Here is a 22,605-nt window from a genome sequence, read left to right as displayed (position 1 = left end):
ACTCCCTCCCTTCATCTCTCTGTACGAGTGAGAGGTGTCCACATGATCACTCACTCCCTCCCTTCATCTCTCTGTACGAGTGAGAGGTGTCCACATGATCACTCACTCCCTCCCTTCATCTCTCTGTACGAGTGAGAGGTGTCCACATGAACACTCACTCCCTTCATCTCTCTGTACGAGTGAGAGGTGTCCACATGATCACTCCCTCCCTCCCTTCATCTCTCTGTACGAGTGAAAGGTGTCCACATGATCACTCACTCCCTCCCTTCATCTCTCTGTACGAGTGAGAGGTGTCCACATGATCACTCACTCCCTCCCTTCATCTCTCTGTACGAGTGAGAGGTGTCCACATGATCACTCACTCCCTCCCTTCATCTCTCTGTACGAGTGAGAGGTGTCCACATGATCACTCACTCCCTCCCTTCATCTCTCTGTACGAGTGAGAGGTGTCCACATGAACACTCACTCCCTCCCTTCATCTCTCTGTACGAGTGAGAGGTGTCCACATGATCACTCCCTCCCTCCCTTCATCTCTCTGTACGAGTGAGAGGTGTCCACATGATCACTCACTCCCTCCCTTCATCTCTCTGTACGAGTGAGAGGTGTCCACATGATCACTCACTCCCTCCCTTCATCTCTCTGTACGAGTGAGAGGTGTCCACATGATCACTCACTCCCTCCCTTCATCTCTCTGTACGAGTGAGAGGTGTCCACATGAACACTCACTCCCTTCATCTCTCTGTACGAGTGAGAGGTGTCCACATGATCACTCACTCCCTCCCTTCATCTCTCTGTACGAGTGAGAGGTGTCCACATGATCACTCCCTCCCTTCATCTCTCTGAATTCTCATCCTACCCACTTTTAACTCCCTCCTGCTCTGCTACTGTGTGTCTTTTCTCACAAATATCAATTTCCAGAAAGTTAACACTAGAATTTGGTTTTGTTTTCTCTGATTTTGACCATAATTCTGAACGGTGCCTTTCTGAGCATCCCAGAAACAGACCTGTTGCGTTCTGTGGGGCGTTCGGTTTGGCCTAACGTCAGGGTGCGTCAGCTGGAATGAGTCGTTATCTGGCCTTCCAACAACATGAGTTCAGGATTGACGGCCTCCTTTCTCTCTTCTTCCGTCTCATCACCTTGCAGACCCACTGAGGCAGTTTTTTCTTTTCCCAGCTCTAGTTCTGCCTGATTCTAATATCTGTGCGCTGTCTCCTCTATGTGCCATGGATTGTTCAGGTTCTGTAAGCAAAAAAACCACGTTTTTAAAAAGACATGTTTTAGTTAAGAACCAAAACGGAAGCCGAGGTGTGGTAAGGCCTGAGAGGTGAAGTGAGGTGAGGGGTGAGGGGTGAGCCTTGGATCACTCCACTTTATCATTGCATATCTTAATGCACTAGGACTGTAATACGAGTCAAAAAGTACTCAGCATTGATAGGAGGACACGGACACACACACACACACTCACTCTCACGCTCACGGACACACACACATACTCTCTCTCTCTCTTTCTCACACACACACACTTTCTAATCCACCGACACCTGAAAGCCTTTCAAGCTTTGTTTATTCATCCAGCACAAAGTCTTATGCAGCACCCAATTGTGAGTGAGGCTGTGAAGATCTGTATGAGGTCAGTGTTGGCCTTGGATGAGAGAGCTCTTCTCCTCGGAGATGACAGGGCGCTTGGACTGTACCACTCCAGACTGCGTGCGGGTAAAAGTCAGCGTGAGCGACATGGTAGGCTCCGCGCTCTCACGCTTGGGTTCAGGTGGTTACTCGTGTGGCTGCATTTGCACTGTCAGATAACGCAGTCCTGCACCATGACCAGGCGTTTGCTGGTTCTCTCTCTCTCTCTCTCTCTTTCTCTCTCTCTCTCTCTCTTTCTCTCTCTCTCTCTCTCTCTCTCTGGGCGTGGAAGCGTGCGAGTCTGATTTGTTTTGGTTGGATTGATTCTGGTTGGTGTGTAAGTGTGTAGGAGGAGCCCTTTGTAGTTGAAAATGAACAGCAACATGGATCTGCAGGCGGAGGGATAGAGGGAGGGATGGGGAGGGTTGGAGGGAGGGATAAGAGGGGGGAGGGGGAGTGGCTCTCTGCTGTAGTACAGTGGCTACAGATCTGAAGCAGATGGCGCTGTGGGCTGTGATTTGCCACATCACAAACTCTGTTCAGGACGTCCAAACGCCCAGGGCAGGAGCAGCGGTGTGACTCTGCTGCGGGACATTCCCTCTCCCACAGGGTTGTAGAGCAGGACGAAGCTCTACTGCGGGACATTCCCTCTCCCACAGGGTTGTAGAGCAGGACGAAGCTCTACTGCGGGACATTCCCTCTCCCACAGGGTTGTAGTGCAGGACGAGGTTCTTGATGCATCAGGCACAAGCCTGAAGACAGCCATGTTGGGGAGGGGATATACTGGGAGAAGCCTCCCCCTTACTTGAGGTCTTTTAGAGTGTTTCTGTCTGTCTAGGTGATATCATCCCTGAGCAGCTCGACCCAAAAGCTTTTGTGAGCCCTTTGTTTTTAAACGGGAAAACTTGAATATGTTTATATGTGGGCCGCTATGGCCGTGTGTCGCAGTGGTGTCGTCACGGTGCTGTTATAAAACACCAACGAAGGACCTGTGCTTGTGTGAGAGAGCAATAGGTAGTTAGCTGGAGTGGGCGGGCTCTGCTACTGATGTCATTCACCTGGATTTATGGGGAGGTGGGGCCTACAGGTGGAGGGAGGCGGGACCTGCACTGTTCAGTCAGGAAGGGGTGTGTGAGTTCAGTTTGAAGGTAACCGGAGCTTTTCTCTCTCTCTCTCTCTCTCTCTCGTTCCTCTTTGCCTCACTCCCTCTCTGTTTTTCCTCTCCCCTTCCCTGTCTCCTGTAAGGAGACACATTTCTTTCCGTGAAGACAGTCTCAACGATTAGGTTACCGAAAAGAAAAAGAACATTGTTCCAATTTACTGAAGTAGTCAGTGGCAACAGGAAAGTCGGATAGGAAAGAAAAGAAAGAGAAAGAGGGGGGTGTGGGGGTGTGGGGGTGTGGGGAGAGAGGCCAAGCATAACCACTGTGGTTCTCTGAGGCCAGCCAAAGCCTTGTAACCATCACATGCTCATAGGCTCTACTTTTACCTTTTATCCGCTTCAATAACACGATTCCCCCTCATTTCATCCCTCCTTCCCTTTTTCTCTCTCTCTCTCTCCCCATCATTCTCGTTCTCTCACTCTATCTCTGTCTCTCTGTCCGCTTTATTAGCTCATGTCGATTCCATTGGAGACTGAACTTAGCTTGAATTCTGCGGCCATACCTCAGGAACCAAAAGGTCACAGTCGTGACACCCAGTAGAGCTTTACACACGAGTTCAGCTGGAGACGGTCACGCGTGTTCTTGCCTGGTGCGTTTACCAACATGTGAGCCTGGCTTTTCCATGTCGTAACCGCGCTTCTGTATCCTGCTGGGCGATTGGCTGAAACGGCTTTGCGTGCCCAAGCCGGCAGCTTAACAAGAGAAGATAATGGACGAGGCTTTTCAAGGGTGTGTGCGTCTGGAAGAGCAAGCAGTGCTGTCAGTGGGTGGAGGGTTTGTCCAAGGTCAGCTGACCTGCACGTGAAAAGAGGCCTCACACACTGATCCACAAGCAGTCCCTCCCCCAGCCACTATTAATGCTTACACTTGCAAGCACTATAACCGCATAAACGTCAGACAGGTTTCAGATCTGCGGGTGAGCACCACACAAAGGGGTGTGTACGTGTGTGGGTGTGGGGGGCTTAGGTGAGTGGAGGGGGGACTCAAGCCCTGACATGTTTGTGGAACTCTGCCGCCAACTCTGAGTGGAAATGTTTACTGCATTACATCATTCCTCTGTTAAGATTCCAAATAAACGCACTAATCCTAATTCTTGCTTTTCTTTCCTGCCAGTTCTCTCTCTCTCTCTCTCTGCTGCCTGTAGGTCATTTTTGGGATGGGTTGTATCGTAGCACACATTGCTCAACAGCTGGAGAACACTTGCATTATTGGTGAAAGCGGGGGATTAAAGAGACCAGTATAGGGGGCAGTGAAGAGACACTGAGGGAGACTGTGAGACAGACACTGAGGGAGACTGTGAGACAGACACTGAGGGAGACTGTGAGACAGACACTGAGGGAGACTGTGAGACAGACACTGAGGGAGACTGTGAGACAGACACTGAGGGAGACTTTGAGACAGACACTGAGGGAGACTGTGAGACAGACACTGAGGGAGACTGAGACAGACACTGAGGGAGACTGTGAGACAGACACTGAGGGAGACTGTGAGACAGACACTGAGGGAGACTGTGAGACAGACACTGAGGGAGACTGTGTGACACTGAGTGACACTGAGTGAGAGACTGAGTGACACTGAGTGACACTGAGTGAGACTGAGTGAGAGACTGAGTGAGAGACTGAGTGAGAGACTGAGTGAGAGACTGAGTGAGACAGAGACACTGAGTGAGACAGAGACACTGAGTGAGACAGAGACACTGAGTGAGACAGAGACACTGAGTGAGACAGTGAGACAGAGACACTGAGTGAGACAGTGAGACAGAGAGACTGAGTGAGACTGAGTGAGACAGAGAGACTGAGTGAGACAGAGAGACTGAGTGAGACAGAGAGACTGAGTGAGACAGTGAGACAGAGAGACTGAGTGAGACAGTGAGACAGAGACACTGAGTGAGACTGAGTGAGACTGAGTGAGACAGAGAGACTGAGTGAGACAGAGAGACTGAGTGAGACAGAGAGACTGAGTGAGACAGAGAGACCGAGTGAGACTGTGAGACTGAGACTTGGTGAGAAAGCGAGAGAGTGTCTCTCTGAGCTGGAGATCCGATGACGAGCACTGGCAGTGATTTTGAACCTGCACTGTAGTCTGATGAGCCTACAGTGTTTTTACAGATCTAAGCTCATAAAGCCTGGATTGCTGTAAACTAGCAAGATCGATGTGTTCTTATTCCACACGCTTCTCGGTAGTGTGAGTGTTGAACATGACTGGTCACGACACTCTTGAATGAGACAGTGTTCCCAGCCTGTCTTGCAGCACAATGTTTTATTACAGCATCGTCATTTCAGAACGGATCGTGGCCCATAAAGGCTTAGAGAACGGGTTCACTCCACGCGCAAAAACACACAAGCACACATGCAGTCATCTGGATGAAATACATTACAGTTGTACTGTGTCATTAGTTTGATTCTTGAGTCACATCCCAATTAATATAGCTATGATAGTGGTCCTCTACAGGTTGTGAGAGTCTCTCTCTCTTTTTCACTCTCCCCTTTTCTCTCTCTCTCTTTCTCTCTGTATTTCTTTTGCTTTCTAGGAAACACCTTTACAACCTTACAGCCATTCATTGTAGAGCTGTTTTCAGCATCACACTAATTCAAACTTGGCTGAATAAATACGTGAACCGTGTCTGCTAAACAAACCTGTGAACTTTGAAGTGAGACTGAGAGTGCATCTCCGTGCCTGAACTGCCCTGTGTGCTGTACATGCCCAGGGGAATATCTCTTTGTCTTCATCCACCCATGGGCAGGGAGTGGACACCCACACTTTTGACTGCGCTAAACCGCCCCACTTCACCTGTGCCATTAGCCTATGAGGCCTATCTCATTACCGTATGAGGGTTATGAGGCAGATGATTAGAGGGAGGCTGGTTTTGGATTTAACAGAGACCACGTAAGGATCATTTTTAGCATAGGCCTTATGTTTTGTAATATCCTTTATTTAATAATAATATTAATTAAATTATAGTTATTATCCCAGGTTAATTGATGACCTGAAGTTAGTTTTAGGTTTCTTTGAGTGAATATCCCTTTAAAAAAACGGACAAGAAATGGTGAGTCATGAGAGAGCTTCCTCTGAGTAGATGGTGTTCTTCATGTCTTCCAGGTGTTCAGCACCTACTCAAACGAGGACTACGACCGGCACAACGATGAGGTCGACCCGGTGGCGGCCTCGGCTGAGTATGAGCTGGAGAAGCGCGTGGAGAAGATGGACGTGTTCCCGGTGGAGATGGCGAAAGGTAGTGCGTCGACCGCCGCGTCCGCTCGGAGAGAGCCAGTGACTGCGGTGAGCTCACTCTGGGATGCTCTGCTGCCCCCTGTAGGTGACAATGGCCTGGGCGTCAGCATCATAGGGATGGGCGTCGGAGCAGACCAGGGCCTGGAGAAGCTCGGCATCTTTGTCAAAACCATTACAGAGGGAGGAGCGGCTGAGCGAGATGGAAGGTGAGGGGTGCTGGGGGCGGGGCCAGAACTGGGGGGCGGGGCAGTGCCATCTCCATGAGCTCAGTGAAGAGGTGGATGAGCTGTCCCTCCAGTGCTTTTTTCAGAGTGATGGTGGGTTTTGACACAGGGTCAAACTGATTGAAAGAATCTTTCTTCCCTCTGAAAGGACTTCAGACCATGTTTAATCCCCTGTGTGGTTGAGACTAGTATAGGTGTTTGTGGTCCCCAGAAGCAAATATATAAATATATATATATAACACAGACACACAGGAAATCACATACCGGTATAAGTTCAAGTCTCATGTTTTTTTGAGGGGAAATAACAGGTTTGAAGTACAAAACAGGTTTGAAGCATTGTTAAACTACTCAACACTGCAGGAAAAACCGCCTACAGGCACCTAACCTCAATAAAAATGACATGGCAACCCCGCATGCTTCTGAACACAATAAGGCGACATTGACTGCGATTTTACCTTTTTTGACTTAAAAGGTGTGTGTCGGTTTTTGGATTAAACGTTGCTTTTACCAATTTTTTCAGTAAATATTGTAAAATATTACTTGCTGAATGTTGTCATTGCCAATGGTGAGTTCCTGCTGGAAGTTCTTCCTGACTGTGGTGCTGGTCTCCAGGATCCAGGTGAATGACCAGATTGTGGAGGTCGACGGCATCAGCCTGGTGGGCGTGACTCAGATGTTCGCAGCCACCGTCCTCAAGAACACAAAGGGCACGGTCAGGTGAGACCTGCAGCTCCGTCTGCACACCCTACGCACGGGGGAGGGGCCATCCCGGTCCGTTACCCGGGATATAGAATGGAACCTGGCCAAAATCACCGGGGCGACCGAGCCCATGCGTTTATGGTCTGCCTCCATGGAATGACCGCGGCGTTCCCGACATGCTCCGTGCCGCCATGGTGATCCAGGGAGCTCCGCTCGCTATGTTAATGCCTGACCACAAATGAAGATCACGAATACCCAGGCCATTACAGCAAGGTCGCACAGGTTGCTATAGCAAACACTGTTTGCCACGTAAAGGTTACAGTTGCCCAGCAGATTGAGTCACAGAGTTATGGACGTGGACACTCACTCGCCCCGATTTCCACACACACATTTGTTTCCAGGTTTTTGCTTTACATACACATAGACTCTCACATTTGCATGGACAGCATTATTCCTTGTTCATGCACACACTCCCACATTCACGCTGCCAGCCCTTGTGGCGGTTTATAGGCAGGAGAACACGGCTGATGGGTGAGGTTTAGCCACGCCCAGCTGATGGGTGAGGTTTAGCCACGCCCACCCCCACCCCCCCGCTTACCTGTGAGTGGCGGCACTTGCAGGTTCCTGATTGGGCGAGAGAAGCCGGGGACGCAGAGCGAGGTGGCGCGGCTGATCAGCGAGACACTGGAGCAGGAGAGACACCAGCGGCAGCAGGGCAGCGAGGATCCGTACGACCAGTCCACGGAGGAGGTGAGTGAGCAGGGCACGCAGCCCCGCCACACCCCACACGTTTAGTCCAGAGCTGCGGTCCGGAGAAGAAAGACCCAAGTTCTGGTAACTCGTCGCAAGCAAGGCAGACATGGCAACGGGGGGTTTCCCCCGGGCCGTGGTTCAGAATCGTCATCAGCCGGGGTCGACCCGCCGCTGTTAGCTGGCGATCTTTACCTGTGTAAATGGTGTGCAAGAGGGGTGTATAAAGGGTGTGGGTCGAGAAGATTCAGACGGCTGCTTTGTAAGTGGATTGAAGAGTAAATATTTTGCATGTTGCTCTAAATTTGAATAGGGAGAGCCAGGTTTGGGAGAACAGGACTGGTATTGTGTGAAGAGGCTTCAGCAGACATGGCCCTTTCCAGTGTAGTCATGCAGATTATGCAAAGCACCCAAGCTGGAATCCATAAACTTATTTTTCTTCAAAAACTGCTCGGTAAACTACAGGCTTCGAGCTATTGGACCCCCCCGGGCCTCTACTGCAGGGCCCTTATCTGGGGCCTGCTGGCTTCAGTTACATTTGTTTACTATTTGTCAAGTTGTTTACTTTTTATGTTGAATTTTATGTTATCCTAATATTTTGAATACTGTATTAGCCTATGTAGCCTGATGAAAAGGTTATGAAGAAGTATGAGAACTTCTCCCATGTATAATAACAATGGATTATCTGTATGTTGCTAATTGAGTCTGTAGGGTTTTAAAATGCTGAGTGGTCACCTCTGGGACTGATCCATTTCCTGCCACAGGCTTTCCCGTAGGAAACACCAGAGGCCTCGCCCAGCCAATCAGCTGCTGGCATCACCCGTGTGTGTCTGTTTCAGGATGAGCATTACGAGGAGGAGGAGGGAGAGGAAGAGGGCATTGTGAGCTCGAGCTTTGGCAAGAGGGCCGGGGAGCTGTACGATTTACCCGAGTGTGAGGGCATGTTCCTGCCTTCGAACATGGACGCGGCTCAACTCGGCTTCAGATTCAAAGAGGTATTAAAGAGAATGTCAGCCAAAGGCCAGACCAGCACCACCGAGAAGCAACTGCTAACGTGAAAAGGTTACATGTGGTGCCAGTCTGCGTATTTGACATGACAATGCATGAAGTTTACAATGTTCTGACAGCACAAGGTGGTTCTGATTTGACTTGAACTTCCCCCACCCTCCAGCTCCAGATCAAACACAGCATAGCCGAGGCCGAACTGGAGCAGCTCAGAGAGAAGGTACCGCCTGTCCTACTGTCCGCTTCACCTAGACACCTTCATGTCACTGATCCGAGCCCGCGTGCCGTCCCACGGTACACATTAGCCTGACGTTCAGCAGTGCAGGTCTGCTTTCCAGGGTTTGGAGCTCCTTAGCAGGTGCAATTCCAAGAGCGTAGCTCATAAGAGAAGAAGTTTGGAATTGCAGAACAGGCGTTTTGGTCCTGGTGTGGTGAGCACCGTTCACACTCTGACCTGCTGCGTCTTCAGCTGAAGGAGACAGAGAAGAGGCAGGCGTCATGGATGGAGAGGGAGGTGCAGTTGGAGAGGAGCGTGGAGGAGAACTCGGAGCGCATCGCCTACATGGAGAAGAACTGGCTGGATGCTCAGGCCCTCTGCAAAGCCCTGAACGACGAGCTGGCCGACACGCAGGGCCAGCACGAGGCCGTGGACAGGAAGTACAGCAAAGCCAAGAAGCTCCTGAAGGACTACCAGCAGAAGTGAGTGCGGCCCGCACCGCACGCGGGGAGCCAGGCAGCGTTTCCGCCTGTGCTCTGACCTGTCGTTCCTTGGTCCCGCAGAGAGGCGGAGTTTACGAGGAGGGAGGAGGAGCTAAAGAAAGCTTTGGAGGAGAAGGAGGCCTGGTACCAAGCACAACTAGAGAACCTCCATCAGAGGGTGAGGACGGACTCCTTCTGTGGACGCCTAAACGAGCTTCAGTTCGGTTCATCGTACCTCATTCTTCTCTCCATCCCTCCTGTTTGTAGGTAGCAGCCCTAGAGTCCTGTGGCAAATCTCTGGTCTCCGCGGCAGAGAGCAGGACTGGTGCAGCTGCAACGTTGGACAGCCCGTCCCCGGACCTCCCGTCCCCGGACCTTCCGTCCCCGGACCTCTCAGGTAAACATGTCTGCTCTAATGTTTGTAATTAGCATACTGATGGTATTATAATTAAAGCTGCCACTTGTTTGTGGTTATAGTTTTATGTTTGAGATATTTTGACTGAATTATTGCATTGCTAAAAGATGTGCGTACAATATTGAGGGTGACCGTGTCATTCATGATGTCATCCCCAGTACCTGACTTGACAGACGTGGTCCCAGAGACTAAGCTTTTGGACAGCAGTGCCCACCGGGCCAAAGGTCAGCTGGCCCAGAAGGCCCGGCGCCAGCGACCATCCCGAAACAAACTTCGAGAGGGCGTTGGTTCCCCCTCATCTCAACCACAGGTCCGCAGTACTCGCCACCCAAACTGTAGAACCGTGCGATACGTTTATGGGAGATGTCAACACCCCAGACATTCACGATTTATTACTGATGGAAATAAGTGATTCATTACTTTGATGATTATTGTTTACACTGCAGCTCTGTACCTTACTTTCTAGTTTGAAGAGGAGTCCTCTTCTAGTCTTGAGGTTCCTCCCCATTGTAGGAGGTCCATCCAGGAGAGTCTGTCCCTGCCCTTGTCCAACCCAGCGAACGGACAGAAGGAGGAGCCCAGCCAGGCCCGGGCCATGGGTGGCTCCAAAAGCATCATGGAGCTCTCTGGCACGCCCACACCCCCTGCAGACAGCACAGAGAGCCACGCCCCCACCCCAATCAAAGAGTCCTCCCCCTCTGGCTTTCTCAGAAACGTCAAGAAGAGAGAGTCCAAAGGAAAAAGCAAAGAGCTTAAAGGTAACTGCATATTTAAAAGGATTTTGATTACTAATTAAAATGGTTTGGCTGAAGATATCACTGCCTATGAGCTGATTATCAGAGCTGTTTTTTAATTTTTTTACAGCCAGCATTAGACGTTAAAGCTCTCATACTTGTCTGTTCATTTATTAGCCGTGTTTTCAAACAGCGAAGGCACATCATATCATCATCATCATCATCATCAGTTCATGCCCTTTCCTTTCTGAGTTTGTCTTCTTTGCTTTAGATGAGTCCGCCGATGGAGCAGGGAAATCCAAAAGACGCTTCCCAGATTTCGGGTAGGTGTGGTAATATGTCCTGCGGTGTGTGATGTAGGCGGTGGAGTATGCCGACCTCCCCCCTCACCCTGGAGTCTCCTCTCCCATAGTGGCCTCAGGAAGTCTGGCGGCAAAGGAAAGAAACAAGAGAAGGAGTCCAAGAGGTCTTCTCTGGACAGCAGGTGGGCAGACCTGCGCACACGTAGCCTCTCTGCTCCTTTACCGCCCCCTGGCTGTACACTGACGCTACTGCATGCTTAAAAAATCTTTCAGAATTTCTTTTTTGTTAAGCTCACTGCAGTAGAGTGCTTGTGTACTATTCCATCCCATAATAAGTTTGTTGTTTATTACTATTACACTTCCAATGAGCTGCCCGAGTCTGACAGTCTGTGGCTTGTCCCCGTCCTCGTGAGCAGGGGCTCGGCGGAGCTGTTGGACGAGCCCGGGGCCGACGTCTCGCCGGCCGAGTCCCTGGCCTCCATCCCCACCTGCATGCCTTTCTCCTGGTTCGGAGACAAAGACAAGGACCGAGAGCCCTCCGCCTCCTCCAGCAGTCTGGGCAACGTCGCCGCCGAGCACGCCGACCAGCGCGAACGCAAGACCAAGGTGCGCGCAAGGCCGTCGCCCAGCGGGCATGCTAGCTCCGCCCACATGCGGTCTGCCTATCGCGGTTCAGTGGGCTCGCACTTAGCACGGTGTAGTGGGCGGGCGGGGGCTGCCCGAGCTTGCAGGAGAGCCGCCTCCTTCCTGTGTGTGCTGGGTAAAACCGAGTGTGACCCAGGCTCCGTTTCCCTGGCTGCACTTGAAACCTGAGCTGAGGAGGATTAAACAGGAATAGCCACTTGTCTGTGGAACTGCACTGTGACTGCTGGGCAGACAACGTAGCAGCACCTGCTCCTTAAACGCAGTCACCAATACAACATGGTGTTAAACACAAAAATGAAATTTGTGACTAAATGTGAACGATGAAGTAAAGGAATTACAATTTGAAAATACTCAAAAATACAAAACTGTCAAAATTGTAACGTATGACTTGAGTGCAATTTTGAATATTTGACATTCGGTGCTCTTCCACAGTATTTCTGTCTGCCGGTCAGTTCTGAAGGAATGTCATGGATTGCCAGATCACACCCAACTGTTTAGCTGAATCTGTTAGCTTTCACTTCTCCTGCACTCCCTGTTATGATTAAGGAGTTGGGGGGAGGAACTTGCTGTAGCTGCTTAAACAGGCTAAAACTGGGGCCTGGGGGCATCGTGAGTTTCGAAATAAGTATCTCTGATGCAGAACGGGCCGTTAGGGTTGTTCTAGCAGCACCACTCCATTGGCAAACGTGGTATAAAACCACAAGTGGTGAAATGGTGTCCACACATCTCCTGTGTTTGGAGCGTTTCCAAATACCGCGTGAGGGGGTTGGAGGTTGTTAGAAGAACAGAGAAGGCAGCATGACGGTGTGGGCTGTGGAACGAATGGAGCCCAGACGGACAGCACGCTGGAGGAAGAGTGAGAGGGAGGGAGAGAAAAGGAGGGAGAGAAGGGAAGAAAATGGAGTGAGCGGGAGAGAGAAGGAAGGAGGATTCCCATGCCCTGCCCTCACAGACCGAGCCCGGCAGAACTTGTCTGCTCAGGTAGCTTTGACTCATTCAGCAGGCGGCCATGCAGCCTTGCGCGGAGGTAGAGAGACTATCCGGAGCTGAAGCCTCTGGAACTATCCGCACCGCACCACTGGGCCTCGTTTTCTTGGGTTTTCAAAAATGTGTGGGAAGACCTGCACCCGTATTTACCCTGTTGCCCTTTCTGACTCCCTTCCCTTTCCCCAAACAGACAAACCTCTCCTGGGCCTCTGTGTTCAGTCGATCCTTAGATTTGGTACAGTATATTTCTCCCAACTCCTAGATGACTGGAGTCCAGCTTCTAGGTCAAAGCTAACAAAAATGGTAGAGGATCGTTCAGTGTTCTGTACTAATATGATTAGTGTCATGGATGTGTTGGGTGTTAATCAGTGCATGCCACTAGGGGGCGCCTTCTCGCATAGCGAATATGTTTGTGTTCCTGCCTGAACTTGTGTACCTAGTGAACCGTGGTTTCCTGCATGTGCATTTTCCTCTAAGTGAATAGACTAGCACTGGACCTTTGCCACAGTTTTCATCGCGTCGTTGCATCGTGCTGCGTTCCCGTGCCACGCCTCGATGCCAGTGTTTTTTGCGCCGTCACACTTGTAGTTTTCGAGTAGATGTAGCTGTCTTGTGACCCACTCCTAGTTCCGCATGCCAGTCGATCCTGAATGTGACCTCCTTGATGTGTGTGCTGGCCCTGTCGTGCTTTTAAAAACGCTTCCTGTGTCAGGTTCTTATAACATGTCGGCAGAAAGACCGATCCTAATCTGAGAATCTTCACACACTAATATAATCCCATTGCTGTCTGCGCAAGAAACATTGGAAGTTGTCCGTGTGGACCCAAGGTCTGGAAAGTCATTGTGCTTGAATGTACTTCTCAAACAAGTTCCAAAAATACACCAGCTCTGTATGAAGAGCGTAATGTTCCCAATTCTAATGATTGGAAATGTTTCATTTTTGAAAAAATACTTAGTGGTCATTATCACTGAGTTTTCAGGGCCGGCATGCTGAGACATTTTGGGTGTTGTTCACTGCAGGCAGCCCTACACTGCATGGAAAAACACCTGCTCTCTTTGCGTTTAAAACACCGCACCCTAGCCATTACATGAGTGCTTGTGTGTGTGCTCGTGTGTGTGTGCGCGTGTGTGTTCTTCCACTCGTTCCAGAGCTGGTCAATGCTAGATGATGTAAGTCCTACCAGTCCCAGGTCAGAATTAGCAGGCCTAGTGGCAGAGTCCAGCATGTCAGGCCGTGCCCACACTCTAACCTTCTCTTCTAGCGAGGTGAGTGGCTCTCAGCAACCCCACACCCGCACGTCGCCTGCTCGGGACGGGCAGAAGAATAAAGGTTACACCAAAGGTCAAGGATTGTCTGAATAAAGGGAAGTTGCCCGCCCCTGTCGTTATGAGTGTGGCCATAGTTCCTGCTCCAGGGCTATTTTTGGTTTGGGCTCCAAATGGGCCGTGAGGATGCTTGTGCCGTCTGTGGTGCACTTTGTGAGGCTGGATGAACTCACACCGGCTGTTGTTATGGAGTAAACCAACTTGGACTGCTGCGAGAGTCTTTCTCCTATTGGCTGTTGCGTCTCTGTCCTTCAGATATGTTCCTCTGTGCTTTCATTCCCTAATGTTTTGTAGCGACTTATTTTCTTAATGATCTATACGGTGCGTCCTTTTTAAATCCTTGTCGATGGTTGCATGCTGTCCAAATGCAGAAAACAATGTTGTCATATAGGCGCAATAATCGGGTCCTGCTGTATTGTTTGAGTGCAAGAATGGCTTGAAATGTGTTCTGTTTGCATCGAAAGTAGCGCTGAGAGAATCTGTTCTCACTACAGGTGGCAAGAATGGCACGCCTTTCCACACCGTGGCTGTCCGGAAGTTTCTATTCTAGAGTCTTGCTATTGCTTTTGTCACGGCTTCACAGAAGCGTTTGGAATGATCACAAGCCTACATAATCACTAGTAGGGCTGCCCAATGTATCATTTGTTGATCATTATCGCAGTTTTGGACTTTGCGATATTGATATTGCAGAAGGTTACGATATGCAAATGAGCCCTGTAATAAATCGCATTTTTTGTGTGCCATGTGCACATTTTTTGTGTTCTGTGAACATCCTGTCCATCTCAGACATTCCAGTTGAGTGGTCTGTGGTTCAAATGGATGAAATTCACATGAATTCAATAATTTTGTTCAAAGTAATGCAGGTTGGTCTTTAAGCATATTATGTCAAGACTTGACCGCTGTGTTTAAATGTACTGCAGTATTTGCACGAGTTGCAGTATGTAGCTTTATAATATTAATATAGTATATTAATCCATATTGTGCAGCCTTACTTCAAACAGCTTTTCCATTTCTATAGTGATTATTAGCTGAGGAACAATTTTATCTGCATACATTTTGATTTTCAAATATAATATTTATCACAAAAAGATGAGCTATTGAATTCACTCTTCCTTCGTATCATGACGGTAATCACTAGCTTCACTTGCAGTAGCAAGGTGACGTCTTTGTGCACGTATGTAAAAACGTCTTTGGGTGTGTACCCGTTTATCATGTGTTTATCCTGCAGACACTGGACGATGAGCCTTGCTCTGCGGGTAAAGACTACCAGTGGCAGAACCGCCCAGTGTCTGAATGGACCATCCAGCAGGTCTGTCACTGGCTGATGGGCATGAACATGGACCAATACACACGCGAGTTTACAGCCGGGGGTGTTGACGGACTACAGCTGCTGAACCTGGACAGTGACAGACTTAGAGTGGGTGAACTGCTTATCAAAAATCTATAAACTATTTGTTAGATTTGTTATGGCTCACTTTTGCAAGAAATGTTGTACTGTACTATACTGTATATGTCTTTGGGCTTCACAGCATTTGCAGTCTTCACAGATTGCGTCTCTAGCTCCTGCAGCTCATCTGGTAGAGTGAAGAGTTAGCAGCCCCATGTTCATGGCTTCTTGCTGATATGGCACTACGAATTATTGGATGATTCTCTTTTTACACATGTCTGTTTCAGGCACTTGGCGTTTCCAGCCAAAGTGACCGTGCCATGATTAAAAAGAAGTTGAAGGACATGAAAAAAGCACAAGAAAAACTGGAGAAGCAGCGTGAGAAACGCGAGAAAGAAGCGAGACGAAGTGGAAGACTGCCGGCCAACAGCGACTCCATCTGCTGAGGCTATTCTATTGGTGCTCTCTCTCTTTCTCTCTCTTACTCTTCCTTGCTCTCTCGCTCTCTCTCTCTTTCTCTCTCTCTCTCCCCCCACACTAGTGTCAAACAGGACGGTGATGACTCTGCCTTGTTCCCGGTCAGAGTGCAGCACACTCTTGGTGACACGCGTTTTGCCCGGTCGGCGTGACACTCGCGGTACGCCGTTGGCCCATCATACAGTGCAGCTGCAGAGCGCACAGGCAGGGTTGGACGCCTCCGTAGCGTCTCTTCCGATTGGCCCACTCTAACACGGAAAGACAGCACACGAGCACCTGTCGCACAAGAGTGGCACATTTACAATGTGCAGCAGGCACACGTGCAGAAGGTCCTTCACCTTCAGCTTTACCACTCGAGGGCGGATGACCTGCAGTGTGCTCCATGTCCTCTCTCCTGCCTATTAAACATAAATGCAGGGACAAAAGAACTCCCATATTAGTCTTATGCCATTATCTGTCATACTGTGCTGACAAGACTGAAACCCTTTTTGGGGACAGATGCATTGGTCAGAGAACTTTACTAGACAGCCACTGGTGGAACATTTAGGTTCATGAGATGTCGTTTTGCTGACTTGAGCAGACCAAATGGATTTTTATTGTATTTTATGAGCACAAAAAAAATCTTTTAAGGTAATAAGATTTAACATTTAAAGTTGGTTATCGTCACACTTAAATGCCACCAATACTGTGGATGAATAATGCTTTAAACATTTTATATCTTTATTTTTTAAGTACAAGTATCTCCTGTGGCTCTGTATAGATCTATTTTTGATGGAACTTTGTATTTTAAATTAGTGGAAGCACTGTTGCCTTTTAAAAGGCAAAGGGTGACTGGTCTTAAATGTACAAATGTTTTATACGTCTATTAACTGCATAGCTTTAAGTAAAGGAAAACAAACATTTACTGGTTTATCTTTTGTATACATTTTCTACTGAGTAGAATAGCTCGTAGGTTAAGACAATTTTGTGAATTCTGAAAAGCAAGAAGTAAAATGTTGACGCTGCTGCAGCTGTCTGCGTTGGTTGTGGGTGATGATCTCTTACTGTTGCCCCTTCACCAGGTCCTACAGGTCTCCTTTGTTTCTTATCTACTTCCAGGTCACTGACTGCAAGTTTGTTTCTTCTGTTAGAAGGGAGAGTGCAGTCTGTGTGAATGAAGAGTGGCCATTCCCTATTTTTAGTCTCGTTTGCGTCTCACCTTATTCAGCCTGTTCCAGTTGATCCTATTGGCTAATCCCTGGTAGATTGTCTTGTGTTGATTGGCTACGTGACTCTTCGATGGCATGAGAGCCTGATCATTTCTCTGGTACAAGTGTATAAGCTGCAGCAATAAATTCAATTTAATATGGATTTTCTTTGTGTCTGATTTCAGGACTTTTATATTGCAATAACTTTTGTAGAAAACAAGTTTTACAATCGATCTTACAGTAAATATTTTATGGCCATTGTGGATCTAATAATAACCGTAAACTGGCATTCAAAAACATAACTACTGACCATTTTTGGATAGCAATTTTATCATTTAGACATTAGAATGGGCATGAGGCCACAGTACAATACCACTCAAGACTTAGAATACAACCACAGGTTTAACCTGGAAATTGGAAGCAAAATTCACACTTTCATGCAGTTTGTCATGATTAGTTTCACACACAAAGCAGCAGCAGGATAATAAAAGTTCTTCCCACTGGCTCTATGATGCATGAAGGAGTGACCAAGAACGTCCCTTGTAACTCCATACAACACTTCCTGCTCCGTAAGGAAGCCAACAGACGTGTACCAAAAACGAAAGGCTGCAGCTCCAAGTGAAATGTGACACTACAGATGTTTACATTTCAGGTGAAGCCATGTGCAGCTTAACCGAGGACCTATTTAATCAACACACTGTAAAAACTGAAGTAGCTACTGGGTTTGACGAGGTTCTTTAACATGCCTAAAATGGAAGAACAGTGATGAGCCACATCTCACTGTCTAAATTAAATTGGATTTTAAAATTTCACTTAAGCATTAGCATCTAAACTAACAAAGCTTATTTTGGATGTATAATACCTTAATTTCAGATGGGGCAGTGAATCTTCCAACACTTATGAGCATATGACTAATGGTAAACAGTTCCCAGAAGAGATGATCCAGTTTTAACCCATTATTTGGATTTATCCTTTGTGCAGTCTAATACTGGCACCATCTGTAACACCAACACATTCAAAAGCCATCCAAACAGTGAAAACTATTTAAACTTAAGACATACTATGTCTGTATCTGAGCTGTAGGATGATAGATCACCCAAGTTCATTTACTATACAGCAGTTCAAATTCGAGTGCAAACCAAACACCCCTTCAGTGCAGTTTTTGTTCATCCTTTCTACAGATCACACACATATCCACTAATCTGTATTATGTTCCCATTTGCTGGTGCTGTACACCAGAGTGGGTGGGGCTCTTGATGCACCCTGGTGCTGTACACCAGAGTGGGCGGGGCTCTAAATGCTACGGAAGGTGGTCATGTCCTTGGGCTCCTTGCTTGGAACACACCAGTCGTCCGCCTCATGGATGGTCTTGTAGTGCTTCCACGCAGACTTGTTATAAACTGGGAGCCTTTCAATGGACTCGGTCGAAAGTGCCTTTAGAAAAAAAAAGGTATGACTTGTAATTGCAGTGTACTAACTATAATCAAAACATTACACACCTTTCTTTTAACAGAACAGTAGGGTTTAATTGCAGAAGAAATGTCATTCACAGTTCATATTCTTTAAATGGATATGAAATACTTACCCTGATGTATATAACTGCATCAGTACCATAGCCCTCCATTGAGTAGAGCTTAAGGTCTCCCTGAAAGTACCTGGCATACAGTCTGGAGATGGGTAAACCGTAGCCATAACCAGCCTAAGAGCAGAGTTGCTTCATTAGTGGTATTCATGTTTATGTGGATGTTTACCCACTCACACACAGCTGCCTTTCACAAGCCAGATCACATTTCCAGAATTGGGCCGGGACAGGTGACATCACAGTCCCAAAGGGTGTGTGTGTGTGTGATTGCATATTCTTCACTTGTGCTTTTAAACCTTACTACCAGAGTAAAGGAGTGCAGCTGCGTGTTAAACTGACCAGAGGCGCGGCACGGGCCGAGTCCATCTGAGGCCGAGGAGCTGTCGAGTAGGTGTATGTGAACAACCTGTCAATCTTCCTCAATGGGACTCCGCCCCCACGATCACTGACCTAGGAAAGCAAACAATATTCTGAGAATGTATTCATTTAAAATTGTATTCTTTAGGGGAAAAAAATCTCTGTACATATTTAAGATTTTTACAAACCAAAGGCCTGTAATGGCAGACAAAAGTAACCACATTAAAGTCCTCAAGACTCACTAGTGTCATTTTTGGTCTCTCAGTCTTTTAGCTTTATTAATGTATAGAACCTACAGTATATTTCTTCATAAACTTTTTTATGGTATACAACAATACTCATAGCATGATGAAGACAAAAACAGTACAAGGTTAGCAGTCGCATCAAGTGGGACTTTACCTTTACAGTCAGGTCTTCATCCCCCAGGGCAATCTGAACCTGAACTGGAGGATAGTCTATGGCATCTCCATACAGCTCCATGGTGGCCCGCATAGCATTCTGCAGGAATATGAACATACAAGATCCAGACCTGCCAAGCTGCATGTCAACTTCAGACATAAAAACCCTTTTAAAACTTCTAAGGATGCCAATCAGTCCTTCAATTATTGGTTCAGTTCACACTGGTTGGTTAGCATTAATTTAACATTACCTCAGGGTTGCTTCTCTGAGATAAATGTCAAAATCCCTGACATTTCCCTGACACACTGAATTTTGATGACCCATATTGAATGGAAAAACAACCCGCCTTTGTTAAACAGGTGCGTAAAAATCAATCACAATATGGAGAAATGTGCAAAATTAATTCCAAAACACACATACAATACACACACACTAGTGATCACCACCTCAGTCATGGCCTAGCTTGGAATTGAACCTCCGATATCACAAGATTGGCTCCCCTACCATTAGACAATGGCTACCCTTATAAAAAATATATTATTCCCTAATATTACTAAAACTAAATTGATCATATTCAGTGACTTTCCATGTCTCGAATAATTCAGAAATTAAACGATCAGTAGAAACCCTGTACACTTCTTCATATTAAAAAGACAAGAAACTATACAGTACCTTAAATAATTCAAAGACCATGTGATACAAATGGGATGGCACATATACCACTGTTATGGGTTTATTAAGGTCTTTAGCTGTGAAGAGAATTTGACAAAAAATAATTAATTTGATTATTTAATTCAATTTCTCATAATGCAGAATATAAACAATTGGATTGTTCAATTACCATTGAATTCTGCAAGTTTTAATTCTGGTGAATTCATGTAGTACCGGTCACACAAATCTCTAGCATTTTTATATGCATCTGCCAAGAATAAAGAGACAAACGAGAGTTCAGCACATTATCTACAAACCTTCCCATTAAGTCACAGACACTGCTAGCTGTGTTACAACACAAATCATGTGTTCCAGCCTAAAAGCCACCTACCTTTGACCACATCAGTGACATGGCTGTGAGGGTCAATACTGCCGATCTGTTGAGGATGAGCTGGGTTCACCCGCACTCTCCCTCCAAACAGAAGACCTGCAACAGGCACCATCATGTCTGTTACAGCACAATGCTTCACTAAACACACAGCATTCTACAACATCATTTCAGGTATAAAGTTGTGCAGTCAGACTCTGTGTGACACTGCAGGACTATTACTACTACTACTAATACTACTGTTAATGCTGCAGCTAGTAATAGTTAAATAACTAGAAAGAAAAGCACGAACAAACTTCATATTGACTTGACAGAGTCTGCTGAAATGAATTAGGAGTACCGGAAGAAAAGCTGGAATTTCACTGGGAGTTGCTGACACCTGGCTATTTAGGCCCGAAAGCACACACAATGAAGTTAAGCAATAGATGAGTAATATATGAAAGTCTGGTGAACATTATGATGTTTTGCTGGAATCACAGCTATTAGATAGCAGCTTAAACAGCTGGAGATATATCTACAAATTTTATGGTAATAGTAATAATAATTCTAAATGATTAAGAAGTAAACACAATGCTGTGTCAAGTCAAGAGAATGTTAATATTAGTGCAGGATCTGACTGTGCTGATTAAGGAGCATTCTGATGGAGATCCGGCTCATGTAGAAGCGGTCCAGAAAGTACTGCATATTCTGGCTGGTCACTGGGTCTGTGCCGTAGGCTTCCTTGTACTCAACCACTCCCTGGGCCATGGTGGGTACCACATCGTTATGCCTGTTGCGGACCTTTGTCACCGTGTCTGTGAAACTAAGAGCAACATGTTCAGTGAGAAGGTAGGAGACAGAAGCACAGGATTAAAATTTAAGCAAAAAAAAAAAAAAGCTCTGATAAGCAAGATTTGCTTCCAGGTGGATGTATAGGCTACTTACTCAAATCTTACTTTTTCATCACTGGCATCTTTGTCCTTGAACTCTAGGATATCTTGGAGAGACTGCATGTACCTGACAGGAAATGAACAAAAAGCACAAGTTCGCATACACGATAATAAAACATAATTCTGCTGTGACTCAGTTGAGATTATATTTGATTAAATTCCCTCACCAACTTTGCACTAGTCGCACTGAAGCGGTCCTCAGCAAGTTATCAGGCAGCAAGTTGATCTCTTTCATAATGTTTGCCAACCTAACTGGCAGTTCCTCTCTCAGAAACATAAACGATGTTTTCTCACATGCATTTTCTGCACCTGGGGAAAGAAGACAGAAAAAAAATAAAACACTTTGGTTTTTGGGGTTTTGTTTTAGCACACACGTTGGTCATCCAGAAACTTACCAAAATCTAAGAACTGCTTCATTGAGAGGGGCGACGGCGAGAACCTGGAGTAGTGGTCCACCAGCTTCCCGATGGAGGCGTTGCTCATTAAAGTCCTTAAAATCCTCATCCTTGCACTTCTGTTTTCGTAAATGTATTATTTACCTGTTATTTTATGTACCTGTCAACATATAAACACTGGTGCACCAGGCATTAACAGCTAGCTAGCTGTGTTATTGAGCTAGCTAGCTAACTACAGCGCGAGGTCCTCCCTGAACTTCTCCTGTAGATCTTATCTAAATGTCAGTTCATCTTAAATGACCCGTTTACATGACGTGGGTAACTAGTTTAACTAACTAGTTTTAACGTCCCATACTCCTGAATTCACCTCCTGTAAGTAAACTCAGGTAAGTGCGTGGTTAGCCAGCTGGGAAACCCCATCACCACGAACCTTCCTGTGTAGGACGGATTAATGTCAGATAACCAGTTTATAATCTCAAATAATCCTCCCACCACATTTACGAGCTGCTGCGCTTCATCCTTGATTATTAATATTTAGCAAGCGAGTGAAATTCGGTTATTAGCGCCAAGACCTAAAACCCAGTCCAGTCCAGAAGGGTGAATATACTGTATGTACATCACGGGGATCTTCACGGTATTTGAACATCTCACACCCCGGTGTGTCGTCGTTTGGTAAGACCGACCGGTCGCCTGAAAACGTGAGCAAAGAAAGACTTTGTTTGGGACTTTCCTGCTATTCTTTTATAATTGATATTATGTTTTGGTTTTAATTTGTTCAGTATGGAATAAGATTTAAACAGATGACTGAAGTGCCTCCATCACACATTAGCTGGAAGGTTTCCATTTTACAACTGACCACAAGGAGGTCAATAAAGTATAATATAGTTCGACAGATTGAACAATGTTAACTATTTTTTTTATTATTATTCGTAGAGGAATGACATTAAATGCGGATCTAAAAGTGTGCTTTACAGTGTTCGGGGGGAGGCAGCTCACAACGATCCTCTGGCCGCTGCGCGTACAGCTGCCGTGTGGCGAACCGACGCG

At 46.9% G+C, this 22,605-nt stretch overlaps 2 protein-coding genes across 9 annotated transcripts in view; one reads left to right on the top strand and one right to left on the bottom strand.

Annotated features, from left to right (window-relative positions):
• The window catches only part of ppp1r9ala (protein phosphatase 1 regulatory subunit 9A-like A), a 25,863-nt gene extending 8,843 nt beyond the window's left edge, over positions 1-17,020 (top strand). The window contains exons 3-20 of one of the 7 annotated variants that reach the window (XM_077002771.1): positions 5,890-6,022; positions 6,107-6,227; positions 6,858-6,962; positions 7,565-7,694; positions 8,534-8,689; positions 8,866-8,919; positions 9,169-9,398; positions 9,480-9,576; positions 9,666-9,795; positions 9,972-10,123; positions 10,280-10,571; positions 10,819-10,870; positions 10,960-11,031; positions 11,266-11,455; positions 12,672-12,716; positions 13,630-13,746; positions 15,035-15,223; positions 15,481-17,020. In XM_077002771.1, the coding sequence (XP_076858886.1) occupies positions 5,890-6,022; positions 6,107-6,227; positions 6,858-6,962; positions 7,565-7,694; positions 8,534-8,689; positions 8,866-8,919; positions 9,169-9,398; positions 9,480-9,576; positions 9,666-9,795; positions 9,972-10,123; positions 10,280-10,571; positions 10,819-10,870; positions 10,960-11,031; positions 11,266-11,455; positions 12,672-12,716; positions 13,630-13,746; positions 15,035-15,223; positions 15,481-15,639 (2,424 nt within the window). In that variant the 3' untranslated portion in view covers positions 15,640-17,020. Of the gene's footprint in view, positions 1-5,889; positions 6,023-6,106; positions 6,228-6,857; positions 6,963-7,564; positions 7,695-8,533; positions 8,690-8,865; positions 8,920-9,168; positions 9,399-9,479; positions 9,577-9,665; positions 9,796-9,971; positions 10,124-10,279; positions 10,572-10,818; positions 10,871-10,959; positions 11,032-11,265; positions 11,456-12,671; positions 12,717-13,629; positions 15,224-15,480 lie in introns of those variants that run through there. The other 6 variants (XM_077002772.1, XM_077002776.1, XM_077002773.1 and 3 more) reach the window with 6 other exon arrangements.
• A 147-nt stretch (positions 17,021-17,167) lies between these two features.
• Positions 17,168-22,595, bottom strand: pdk1 (pyruvate dehydrogenase kinase, isozyme 1). Of its 2 annotated transcripts, XM_077002785.1 has the most exons (13): positions 22,531-22,595; positions 21,559-22,248; positions 21,331-21,472; positions 21,159-21,230; positions 20,852-21,036; positions 20,238-20,333; positions 20,037-20,114; positions 19,868-19,944; positions 19,196-19,294; positions 18,779-18,889; positions 18,443-18,556; positions 18,144-18,291; positions 17,168-18,102 (listed from the first exon to the last, which is right to left on the bottom strand). In XM_077002785.1, exons 2-12 carry the CDS (start codon positions 21,665-21,667, stop codon positions 18,151-18,153), a joined length of 1,224 nt encoding a protein of 407 aa, XP_076858900.1. In that variant the 5' UTR covers positions 21,668-22,248; positions 22,531-22,595; the 3' UTR covers positions 17,168-18,102; positions 18,144-18,150. The 2 variants fall into 2 exon arrangements, with proteins under 2 accessions (XP_076858900.1, XP_076858899.1); XM_077002784.1 differs by having other exon boundaries at positions 17,168-18,291.
• Positions 22,596-22,605: the final 10 nt, after the last annotated feature.

Source organism: Brachyhypopomus gauderio, chromosome 4, assembly GCF_052324685.1.
Source record: "Brachyhypopomus gauderio isolate BG-103 chromosome 4, BGAUD_0.2, whole genome shotgun sequence".
Classification (NCBI taxonomy): Eukaryota; Metazoa; Chordata; class Actinopteri; order Gymnotiformes; family Hypopomidae; genus Brachyhypopomus; species Brachyhypopomus gauderio.
Note: the sequence above shows the minus strand (reverse complement) of the source record. Positions and strands in the feature narration are given on the sequence as shown.

What these genes read in the sequence shown, in the direction of transcription:
- pdk1 (XM_077002784.1), bottom strand. Translation starts at nt 21,667, where the DNA reads ATGAGGATTTTAAGGACTTTAATGAGCAACGCCTCCATCGGGAAGCTG. An exon ending in GTGCGACTAGTGCAAAGTTG is followed by an intron (nt 21,231 to 21,330) that starts GTGAGGGAATTT and finishes ATTTCCTGTCAG; the next exon opens with GTACATGCAGTCTCTCCAAG. An exon ending in ATGCAGTTATATACATCAGG is followed by an intron (nt 18,292 to 18,442) that starts GTAAGTATTTCA and finishes TTTTTTCTAAAG; the next exon opens with GCACTTTCGACCGAGTCCAT.